Below are 12,377 nucleotides of genomic sequence, written 5' to 3' on the forward strand. Positions count from 1 at the left end.
TTACTGTTCTACCTTTCGGCACCTTCTCTACAAAATTCTAAAAGTGACAGCCCCTTGTCCGCCACTCGGATCAGCCCAACTAGGTGTTACAGAGATGGAACTAAACCTGACTTCCGGTTGGGCGTCATACTTCCTCCCTTGCTGTAGTGGGAGGAGCCAGAAAGTCTTCCCCATAGTGCTCTGCGTGTCAGTACCGGCACAAACCGCCCTAGGTCGTTACTTGTTCGTTGGTCGGCAGCGGGCAGAGAAAGACTTAAGACGCCGCTCCGTGACTGCCTGACTAGAGGGTCAGCCAGATAGAGGTTGAGGAGGCACCCCTGTTGGCCACTACTCCGCCAGCAGCAACTGAACAGGGAGAGACAGAAACAGGCCGCCTCCTGCTATCCGTGACGCAGTGCCTAAGCTGCATAACGTAAGCAGCATGTCCCAGCTTGTTCCCAAGGATTTTTCTCACTCCGGAGAGAGAAGAGTCTTAGAAGTGGAGACAATGCAGCCAGCAAGACTTCAAGAAGGTACCTATCCTGTTCTTTTCGCGCAAGGGACCTGTCCAGGAGTTCCCATCTCACTCCTGAGAGGATAGCCTCAGGGGGTTGGTATTCTCCAGACTAGGCCAGGCGCCATGTTGGAGTGAAGTAAGCGGGGGGGGGGGGGGGGCGGGGGGGGGGGCGGGGGGGGGGGGCGGGCACTTCCAGTTCCCTGAGGGCACATGTGGACTGCTAACACCTGCTATTGTGTTAAACAAACTCTTCTGTCCAAAGCAGCGATGGTGTAGGCGCAGTGTCCCAGGGACTGTTTTCCTTCAGACTTCTCTACAAATTATGGAACCTGCCTTCCATGGATTACATATGACTATGTAAAATCTTTTTCATTTTTATTGAAATTTAAAAAATATTTAACCGATTTTATATCATTCTAAGAGTACAATGACATTCTCCTCTTCCATTCCTTCTCTCTTTCCCTTAGTCTCCTTCCTTCTCCCTTTTTTTGACTTTTAATATAGCGCATTATATACGTTTACACTAGCGTAAAAGGCTTAACATATTCTTTATATGTCTATAGTCACGAATCTTCCATTCTGGTGGGAAATTTCTCAATTTGTAAAATGTGTTGCTAATTGATTTGAAAACACAGGATGAGGGAGAGACAGAGATTCTCCATTAGCTATGTCACTGCCCAAATGATTATTAGAGTCTGGGCAAGACCATGCTGAAGCCAACAGTGACGAACTCCATCTGGATTACTCATCTGTGTCAGAGGTGGAGATTCAAGTGCTGGAGCCATTCTCTGTTGCATCCCAGGCGCATGAGTATATGACTATGATTAAATTGGCGTTCAGATATGGGAAGAGGGCTTTCCAAGCGGCTTCACAATACCAGATCCTGGAAATTCAATTATTTTCTCCCAGATGCACATATTTGAAGCCACATGTATGAGTAATAACCTTGTACATATGGTTTCAAAAATTTTGTACAAAATAGGAATCAACAGTTCTCTTTTTCATGAACATTTCTGTTGTTTAAACATTTCTGCTGCTCCCAGTGAAACAGTCAAGTATATCTCAATACTATTATCCTAGTTTTTCTGCCATTGTCTATACTCATAGTGTCTGTGTGTAGCAGGATGCTTAATCTTTAGGACTATGCTTAATCTTTCAGGACTATACTGTTGTGATAATGTTGGGGGGAACAATAGTGGGAGGAGAAAGTGAGGAGGGAGAGGAGAGAACGGGGAAAATTTCTATACGTACAAAACTGTATCATGGAAGACAATTTAAAAAAATTTTAAAAGTGGCGAGACCGTATTTAACTTGTTCCCTCATTCACGCTAAGCGTCTATTCCTGAGTCTGACATGGAACGCAATGCCCAGTGGGTACTTTAGAAAGCATGGGTATTGTTAGCAAAAGTTAAAGTTAGAGGTGAGAAGGTTTCCTGGGATGGATAGCATCTCTGCTCTAACCTGCATTAAATATTTGGATTGAGTATTCAGTATGCTCTGAACTGGGCAAAGGAGTCAACAGCAACCAGGTCATGTATACACACGCTCCAGTGATGGGAGTGTTAAGGATTGCCATTCTGATTTTACAGGAATGCACAACCAGGGTACAGGGGCACACAACCTGTTACCGATAGGATTCACAAGCACACAGAATGCATGCCATATGAAGAGGAATTTTTTTGTGCACTCATGAGAGTGAAATGGAAGAGACTCCCATTTGCTCAGCAGTATTCCTTCAGTACGATCCTGTCTTATTGTTGCTGGCATGTCCCCATCACTTCTGTGGCAGCAGACTTGGGACCCCCGGTAGAGGTGGCTGATTCTTAGCAGTCTACAACAAAAAACTGTTAGCTATTATCTTAACTATGACTGCAGTGCCACATCTTGCTCTTGATTTGCCAACAGGGACACGTAAAACATGACTTCCGACATGTTTTCATGTACCTTTATGGCAGTTGTTAAGTTTGTTATTTTGGATTCTTGCAACTCATGATTTCAACTAACAGTTGTTGTTTTTTTTTTTTTTTTTTTAGTTGCTATTTGTTTTATCTTTTTAATCTTCTTAGATTCTGCTTCCAAATGTGTTACAGCTAACATTTTTTCCTAGTTTTTTTTTTTTTTTTCAAATATAACTGTCTTTTGAAAGACGCGTTAGTCACTGTGGCTCACAATATAGGCTTTGCTTGGTGATTTCTGATTTTAGAACACAAACGATAGCTTATTATTTCATTTGTTGAGTACACCAAAATAAACCTAAGTGAGTCTAATGCACATTTTAGTAAAACTTAACTATCCAAATCTCTGTGTGCTTTATCTAGTTTACATTTACACATTTCCACTTACTACTGCTTCTGCTGCTATTTTTTAATGATGAAACTATAAAACTATAGTCAAAACTATATGGAACTATAATGGATGCTTCTCTTCACATGTAGATTCACCTGATGTTTACACTCTAATCTGTAAGAGATATTCATAGTTCTAAGCAGTTGACATTTTTGACTTTTGGTGTAATAATAGCTCTAGTATGTAAACAATGTTAATATCCTGACTTCATGATGAAAATGAAATCAAATTCAGAAAAATTAAGGAGTGTTTCCACAGTTACACGCATGACATTTCTGTTTCAAAGCTATGCAGTCTGGATCCAGTAGTGTTAACAACGAAACTACACTGCCTTGGAAACTGAGTCACTGAGCTCTAAAGAGAAATGGTGGAATCGGTATTTCAACTTAAGCACTGTGCCTTCAGAATCCCGTACTACTTTAACTGTTGTACCCAACTATCTCAATCCAACTCACTTAATTTCTATTCTTAGGTGATTGTCTCCAACAGTTTTTTAAATGGTGTGTATTTGTAGTATTTTCTTAATTTGAGAGAAATTCATGGAAACTCTTGCTTGAATATCTTGTAGATAAAACTAAGTTTGAAGACATACAGGGAGCAGTGGCAAGTGCCTGTGGGACTGATGAGCCCATCCACCTTTGCACTGATCTGACTGACAATGTGCCTGTGAGCTCCGGTCCAAGAGCTACTCCTGTTGTGAAAGAAGATGAAGCATCTCAGGAATTGAAAGCCACTAACGTAAGAGGTGTATTTAGAGATAGTCTTTAATCCTGGGAATGCTCTCAAAGTAGTTTCTGTTTTCACCTTCTCTGAGGTGCCCTGTTACAGTAATGGTAAAGTGGAACTGAAAGCCTAATTTGCCAAACTGTGTGAGACATTTGTCATTGTATTTGTAGTCGTTTTTATCTTGCAAAACTTACAAGTATTATTTGTGTTTAAAGCTGTGATTAGCAGTTGGAATTGATTCTTAATTATCGTGCAACATCCCTTTTCATTCACATAATGGATTTCTGTATGTTTTGAAGTATAGCTGGAAGGTGAGCAAAAGTGCATTTTAATAAATAAAAAAGCATTTTATTGTTATAATTCATCTTCCATAACATTGTTCAGGTCTAAAAGAAAATAACAGTATTTTTAGTGAATTTACAGTTATGCAAACATCACCTTAGTCTATATATTTGACATATAATGGATATAATTAAATGATGGTTCAGCTATATCATGCTAAATGACACATCAGTAATAGGCTATACAACTATGTGACTTACAAATAGCCAAGAATGGAATATTGTCCATCTTTGATGTCTGGCAATCTGAGAAGTATAAAGGAGTATCAACTTACATTTGCACTCTTAAGATTTAATTACTTATCTGGAAGACAGTTACAGAGAGAAAAGGAGAGAAAAAGAGAGAACTTGCATCTGTTGCTTCTCCCAGGTTTCCCACATGGGTTCAGGAGTTCAAGGATTTGGGTCCTCCTCTGCTGCTGTCCAAATCCATTAGCAAGGAGCTGGATAGTAAGTGAAGCCTCCCGGATTCAAACTGGCACCCATATGGGATGCTGGTGCTGCAGAAAGAGGCTTAGCTTACTATGCCACACATTTACACTTTTCAAAATGTCAGGGATAATGGGGCAGCTTTCCTAATCAGAGATATTTAGGGAAATTAGAACTACTTTTATTAGGAAATTGGGGTATTTATCAGTAAATTTGTGACATGCACCTTTTTTTTTTTACTAAAATTTTTCCATGATTGGATTTCAAATTTATTTTAAGCATTTATGAAAACATTTGTTGGCTTTCTCCTCTGGTGGATCTGACCTTTGACTTATGCCTCTGTAACTTTGTGGAGTGTGTTTTCCTTCTGTGGTTCTCCAGAGATAAGTGCTCACTCTTAGAACGTGCATCTGCTTAGAACATGCAACTCCTGGCTTTTGGAGTTGCTGGTGGTATTGTGACTCGTTACTATTGTCTTTCAATGTTCAAAATTGGTATGTCATTTCCATATTCAGTGATCTTGAAATCCCTGAGTTATTTATTTTGTTAATTAATTCATTAATTTGAAAAATAGAGTGGTATAAATGGAGGAATACAAAAAGATTTTATACCCACTGAGTATCTCCCCAAAGAATTTCCACAAAAAGGTCCAGGCTAGGTTGAAGGCAGAACTAGGAACTCTATCCCGGTGTCCTGCATGGGTTGCAGGGACCCAAGCCCTTAAGCCACTTCTCACGGCCTTCTCAGAAGCATTGGAAGGGGCCTGGACTAGGATTAGAATTCAAGCATCCAGGACTCAAACTAATTCTCTGATACAGGATGCTAGTGCTACAAGTGGTAGCTTAACTCACTTTGCAGCACTGTCTTCAGTTTTTTATGCTTATTTTTAATGTTTGTTACAGAGATGAGGGGATTGAAGACCCATGTGGGCCACTTATTAAGATGGAGAGGGATGGGGAGGAAGATGGTGAGGGAAAGGTCCATCCATTCCCTCCTGTGACCTCAGAGCAAAGGGTAAGGGGAGAGATGGTGCACTTTGCTGCCAGAAATCATCAGTGCCAAGGGGCAGAGATGTTCCTCTAATGTTATTCAGGATACTTTGATGGGGGGAAGAATATTCTGAGAGTGTTACTTTGATAGTCTCAACTGATGTGAGATGTTGTTTGCTTTGTTGTGCCACAAATGAGAAATTACTTCTAATACTTGATGTCTGTGTGTGTCTGTATACTCACAGCCTTAGGTAACTGCTGGAGAACTTGACCTAAATTATTTTTTTAATCTGCCTCCTTTTCCATCTTTTGATGAGGTACTTGAAATCTTCTGTTGAATTAGAGGAGCTAGATGCCATGCCTTTAGTGTGCATCTGGGTATATTGTTTACGCTTTGCGTGGGAGTCAGCTACAAAGGTGGCCCAACATTGCAACGTGTGCTCTGAGGCTGGACCTCTTATCCATGTGATGTTTCCTGAAGTTGGGGATTTGGTGGATTCACTTGGGAAGACCCCCATAAGAACTGCCATTGGGCCAGTCCTCAGATCAAGCTCTTCTATGTGCCAGAGGGTGGAGTGGCCAGGCCCAACCCTTCTCCTTTCTGGCCTGCTGCAAGGCCCAGTTCCTGTGCACACTTGTGGGTGCTGCTGTGTAGTCTTGGAAACCCCCCAGGGACTCCAAAATAAGCCTGTCCCTAGACCCAACTCTGTGTGCATGGAAAGATGCTACAGCCTAGCCTAGCTCTAGCCCACTCACACACAACTCTTATACACACTGGAGGGTACTGCCACCTGGCTCATCTTGGCCAACCCCATACCCAGCTGTACCATGCACCAGCAGATGTGATGACCTAGACAGGGAAACCCCAGAGAACTCTTACCTGGCACACTCCCAGACTTTGCTCTTCCACATACTGGTGGATGCTGAGGCCAAACCAACTAGCAGTACTCTTCAGGCCCAGGTCTTGCAAGTACTGGTGGATGCTGTGGCCTATTGGGGACTTCTAAGAGCTCTTGCCAGGCCCATCCCCAGGCCAGGCTCTTATGGAGTTATTTATTTTTTAAGTTAGGGAGAGTCTATAGAATGCTTGGGCATTTATGTATTAGCATGGGGAAATCTGAAAAGAGCCATCAGAATAGGATCAAAGACATCATGAAGGACATATTGTTGAGTTGAGTCTTTTGCCTTAGGCAAGGACTTGAATAATGTTCTATTTTCATGTTAGGAAAAGTAGAGGAAACAGAACATGAGCTGAGAGTTAAATTTAGGGACACCTGTTCCATTTCATTTTTATTCTGCAAGAAATTAATGACAAGGCCTGGTTTTCTGTTTACCAGTTTTGATTATACCATTTTGTTGCAAATGGTATAATTATATTTTTAAATGGCTGAGTAGTATTCCATGGAGTAGATGCATCACAGTGTCTCTATGCACTCTTCTTCAACAGGCAACTTGGTTGTTTCCGTGTCTTCGCTATTTTAGATTGTGCTGCTGTAAACATAGGATCACAGGGCACTTTCTCATACGCAGATTTAATTTGCTTTTAATATATTTCTAGGAGTGGGATACCTGGGCTATACAACAGATCAATTTTTAGTTTTTTTAGCTCTCTCCATACTGAATTCCATAGTGATTGTACTAGCCTACACTTTCACCAACTATGGAGTATGCATGTACATATAGTCATCTATAGTAAATGTATAATAGAGATTATCTTATCAGGATATGAGGATACAATGCAATTTACATCTCTACTTCCAAATCAGAGATGGACTCCCAGTGAAACTGTTAAATATATCTTTACAATAGGATGCTGGACTCTCTACCATTGTCCATCCCTATTAGAATGATGGACTTAAGGCTGTTTAAGAAGGAACTATTATAATCATATAGGAGAAATCACTGGGGAGCGGGGAATTGGGGAGGGGAGAACCAGTGGAACTATATTGTAAAATAAGTAAATTTAAAAATAAATAAATACATTTTGGTTACGTGTGAGTAACTATTTATTTGATTTCTAGGTTGATGCTGACTCTGATAACTGCCATGAAAATGGACCATCAGAATCCTGTGAGAGAGATTCATCTGGCAATTCTAACTCTTTAATGGGTGGTGCTGACAACATTAATCACACACGTTATTTCTCTGTAGACATTGATTCTAAAGGTACAATGAATACTTTTAGAATTTGAAGTCAGATTTGACCTATTTGAAAATGTTTTTATGAATTGGATTTGGGAATGACTGAAGTCATTTCCTGTGAAATTTAAATTTAGATGTGTATGTTGTACTTTTGGAGTTAAAAACATTGTGAGGCATGGAAAAAGTTTCATGATGATTTTGAAAACAGATACTACCATTTGTTACATTCTGCTTACTGGATATAGTAACTAATGTGTGATTTTCACTCATATAAGCTCTGAGTTTATTTGCAAGTATGTTTACTTTTACGGACAAAAATTAGAGACCAAAACACGGTTTTCTAGAGTAACTATGGACAAGATGTTATACTAGATTTTCTTTTCTTTTGTTAAATGTGCGTAGGAATAGGATCAGTTCTTCGTTCTTCTTCTAAGAGCACATAAACTCATTGACAAGACTACATTTGGACAGAACAGACAGCTGTCATGAACATAAATTTAATTAATTTTAAAGATTTTTACTAATGCATAAATATTTTTAAAGTGAGCTACTGCATTCTACACTCTGTGTAAATTCCTGTTGTAACTTAAATTATTTCAAATATCCAACGGTAGTGTTCAAAAAATATTTCAGATCCTTTAAAATGAGCAAGTAAGATAGCCTTATACCTTTCTGCTTGTGTGTGTATTTTTTGTTGAATTCTGTTTGTAATTATAAGATGTAAAATTTGTTGTTTTATGGCTAAAGCAACAATTGGTTTGGTTTATGATAGAAAATGGATAATGGCAAAACAAAGATAAAGAAAATTGTATTAAGCCCTGCCTGTAAAGAGCTCACAATGTAGCTGGGCAAGAAAGCCACATGGATAAAGATGATGTGATGGATAAGTTATTGATCAAAGAAGTGAGAATGACTGCACTGAGATGAAACGGGGGAGGCCAGGTTGACAAGGAGCTTTCCAAGCAGGACTCTTGTGTTGCTGGGACACATTTCTAGAGTTTTGGATCTTTAAAGATGAGTAGAAACAAAATGTTGCTATAATTTTAGTAGAATTTACTGCCATTTTACTTAGGCACCACGAGAAAAATCAGCTAAACCACAACAAGAGTGTTTCTATTTTATTTTTATTAGACATAAAGCCAAAACTTAGCATGTATTATTACTAATGTTTCAAAGTTGGTGGTATGATGGTAGCTAGATTTTATTTCTAATTCAGTGAGAAATCTCTAATTATGAGAGAAAAGGCCCCTTGAGTGCAAAGTTGCAGAGACAGTTTCTTGGCCCAATAACCATGCCAGCCACAAGTTAACACAAATTATAACCTTGATAACACAAATGTTTTCATTATGGAAATAGTTGAACATGTATACCACAAGCAAGATGATGGAGTTGGTTAGGAGTTGTTGGATTCATTGTTCCTTTGGTTATCTCATTTCCAAGCTATTTGCAATGTCTTTGTGCTTTGTCTCAATATTGTGACTTCCTTTGGATAACCTGAATTGTAGCTCAGACTGTATCTAAGAGATTGATATCTTCTATGAGCGGCCATCAAACTTTTTGTGAAAAATAGACATTTTCTTTTAATTCAATTTCCATGAACTTAGGGAAGCCTCCTCTTCCTGTCAACATGAGTCATTTTTGAAACTGAAGATGTTACAGCTGATGAAAATGAAAACTGATTTTGGGGGCTGGAGCAATGGCTTAACTGGCCAATCCTCCACCTCCAAGTGCCAGCATCCCATATGGGCGCCAGTTCATATCCTGGCTGCTCCACTTCCCATCCAGCTCTCTGCTTATGGTCTGGAAAGACATTGAAGGATTGCCCAATTCCATGAGACCCTGCACCCATGTGGGAGGCCTGGAAGAAATTCCTGCCTCCTGGCTTTGAATCAGCTCAGCTCCAGCTGTTGCGGCCATTTGAGAGTGAAACAGCGATAGAAGATCTTTCTGTCTGTCCTTTCTATAAACCTGACTTTCCAATGAAAAATGAGTTAATGTAAAATAGTAATATTTCCCCTTTTTCAAATCCAAAATTAGTAGTAAGTAGTCAGAATATTTGTCCTGTCAGTTAAAACATGTACACTTCATCTCTGAGTGCCTGCATTCAGTCCCCAAATCCGGCTCCTGAGTGTAGCTTCCTGTTATTGTGCATTATGGAAGGCAGCTGGCAAAGGCACAAGAAAAAGAACTACTTCCTACAAATAGAAGTACTAGATGTAGTTTCATCCTCCTGTCCTGATCCTGGACCTTATGAGATGTGGTAAATATTTGGAGCTTGAAGCAACAGATACAACTGTTCTCTTTTTTCTCTCTCTACTCTTGCTTTGGCTTTTCCTCTATCACTGCTTCCCCTCTGTTTTTCTCTCTCCTCCTCCTCTTTTTTCTTAAAGCTTTGCTTATTTCTATTAAGCCAGATATACAGCAAGGAGGAAAGACAGGAGGAAAATCTGGTGTCTGATGACTCACTTTCAAGTGGCTACAATGGCTGGAGCTGTGCTAATCTAAAGCCAGGAACCAGGCGCTCCCTCCAGATTTCCCCTGTGAGTGCAGGAAACCAAGGCTTTGGGCCATCCACGACTGCTTTCCCAGGCCACAAGCAGGGAGCTGGATGAGAAGCGGGGCTGCTGGGATTAGAACCAGTGCCCATATGGGATCCCCGCGCATGCAAGGTGAAGACTTTAGCTGCTAGGCTACTGTGCAGGCCCCCCTGTCTCTTATTCTTAAAGAAATACAAAATTAGGGCCCGGCGGCGTGGCCTAGTGGCTAAAGTCCTTGCCTTGAAAGCCCCGGGATCCCATATGGGTGCCTGTTCTAAAGTTACGGTGTTTGCATATTCGTAATGAAGGTCCTGTGAGTTAATAGCAGCTTTTAGCTCATATGGATTAATCAGCTAATAACATATATGTACAAGTCTTTTGTGATACTGTAATTGAGATTGTTATTTCTAGTGTGTTGAGGACCAGGACTAGGATGTAAATCTGAAGACTCATGAATTAAATTTTCAGTTAAATTATCTAGGGAAGGTTTTACTGAAAATATTTAGATATCATTGTAAAGAACTGCATTTTGAGTGGATTTAAATAATTATCTTTGTTTTTGTTGCTAATCAAAAGTTAATTGAACAAGAAAAACTTCCAACCATAATTGTCTAAAATCTCTCCCCTCTTCCATGCGTGGTGTGATCTGTATTTATAGTCAGCAAGATATGACGTAAAGAGATTTGAGGGTGAATTGACAGTTTTAATCCTGTCATTCACTTTGGCTCATTTTGTTTTTTACTAAATTCTATCAGTTCACAGCTGGCACCCTTGTCTTAGTACAACCTGTCGTGGAAGAGTTGTGAATGTTAGTGACGTCCTGTTAGCACTTCACTCATTGACATTTTTCCACATCTGACTTTCTTAAATCAGTGAATGAGAGCCATTATGTATATAGCATGATAAACTTTTCTGACAGGAAAATTTATAGGCTAATTCAATGTCTTTAACTGCTGAAAATATGCCTTATGGATGCAATAGGACATTTGTGAGTATTACAATCTGATGATATTTGTGAAATACAACATTATAAAATCTAACAGCAGTTTCCATTTCATTTCTCTCCATGGCTGTTTTAGATTTTGAGCCATATCCAGGCGACTACATAAAAATTCTATTTTCTGTCCAGCGAGAGACACAGACCAGAAAGGTGCTCTCAGTGAGGCCTCGTAAATACAAGCATGTGCATGAGGTGGGTGATTTGAATGCTGAACTTGTCCTTTGTTTCAGCTTATCTTTTCTATAGTTATAATTTCTGCTGCTTAGGACTCTGCTGGGTGGATCCCATGTGGGATCCTGGCGCATTCAAGGTGAGGACTTTAGCCACTAGGCTACCACGCCATAGCCAAGAAGCCTGTTTCTTTATCAAAAAATGCTGAAAGGAAGTAATGAGAGGGTGATGTGGACACAAATGAAATTAAGATGTGAAGTATGTAATTTACTTCTGAGGTGATAAAGTTTGCTGAGGACAAAAGCAGAAAACAAAGTTTGATTTGGGGATTATTTCAGAATGAATAAATAGAGTGGGTGGTGGTTTTGAGTTTTTCCAGTAAGATCTAGATATATTTTGAAGAGTAATAGAAACTGGAAATGCAGGGAATTCAGTTGGAGCAATGATATAGATGAACTCATGATCATAAGAGTATATCTAGGAAGAAATGATTGTCTACTTATTTGTCTCCACATATCTTTGTCACTCAGTCCCTTTCACTCTCTCAATCTTAGTTCTGTTAGCCACAGGCTTTCACAACAAAGATGGAGACCCCTTCCAAGAGATTCTGATTTTATTTGTGAGGTGTGGTACCAGCTTGTCTGTATTTAAAAAAAAAATCTCAGTTATTCACCATGTACCAGTTGGGTTGGGAGTCACTGGTAGGCAACAGAGTGACCTGCGAATGAGAGTTAGATGGAAGAGGGGAAGAGCAGGATACTGAGTGTGCTGCTTTCACCTAATCATTTTCACCATTTCCCTCCACAGGTGCGCATTACTAGTGTAGATGGAAGAATTGGGGTGATAGATGATGCTATCTTCTTCACCTTGGATTCTCTGAAACTTCCTGAGGGATACGTGCCTAAAGTCCATGATGTCGTCAGTGCTGTCATAGTGGAGAGTGCTAATGCAGGGTATATTTGGAGAGCAATCTCCATTACCCCTGTAGTAAACATGTAAAAATACAGCCTGGTTATCCTCTGTGCATCCTTTCTTCCCTAGGTAGACTAAGATACAGTGCAAATGTGCTTTGAAAAAATACATTAGATAATCTTAGTAATTGTTTCTTAGAATGTTTCTGTAATCCTGAATATGTTGGCTGAAAGAATTTAATGTTCTTTTCAAAATGTTAGTTTTTCACTATCAATTAAAGTCGTTTTC

The 12,377-nt window shown here is 39.7% G+C and overlaps 1 protein-coding gene across 2 annotated transcripts; it reads left to right on the forward strand.

Annotated features, from left to right (window-relative positions):
• The first annotated feature begins 189 nt into the window (after positions 1-189).
• LOC101524637 (cancer/testis antigen 55-like) lies at positions 190-12,377 on the forward strand. 2 transcript variants are annotated; one of them, XM_012927692.2, is made up of 5 exons: positions 190-512; positions 3,411-3,580; positions 7,349-7,493; positions 11,086-11,198; positions 11,985-12,377. In XM_012927692.2, the coding sequence occupies exons 1-5, from the start codon at positions 422-424 to the stop codon at positions 12,174-12,176; spliced, it is 711 nt and encodes a 236-aa protein (XP_012783146.1). In that variant the 5' UTR covers positions 190-421; the 3' UTR covers positions 12,177-12,377. The 2 variants fall into 2 exon arrangements, with proteins under 2 accessions (XP_012783146.1, XP_058514914.1); XM_058658931.1 differs by having other exon boundaries at positions 7,349-7,463.

Source organism: Ochotona princeps, chromosome X, assembly GCF_030435755.1.
Source record: "Ochotona princeps isolate mOchPri1 chromosome X, mOchPri1.hap1, whole genome shotgun sequence".
Taxonomy (NCBI): Eukaryota; Metazoa; Chordata; class Mammalia; order Lagomorpha; family Ochotonidae; genus Ochotona; species Ochotona princeps.

Excerpts from the sequence above, each read along its gene's own strand:
- LOC101524637 (XM_012927692.2), top strand. The coding sequence starts at position 422 with ATGTCCCAGCTTGTTCCCAAGGATTTTTCTCACTCCGGAGAGAGAAGA. Across the intron at positions 3,581-7,348 it reads AGGAATTGAAAGCCACTAAC|GTTGATGCTGACTCTGATAA; the intron begins GTAAGAGGTGTA and ends TTTGATTTCTAG. Across the intron at positions 7,494-11,085 it reads TGTAGACATTGATTCTAAAG|ATTTTGAGCCATATCCAGGC; the intron begins GTACAATGAATA and ends TGGCTGTTTTAG.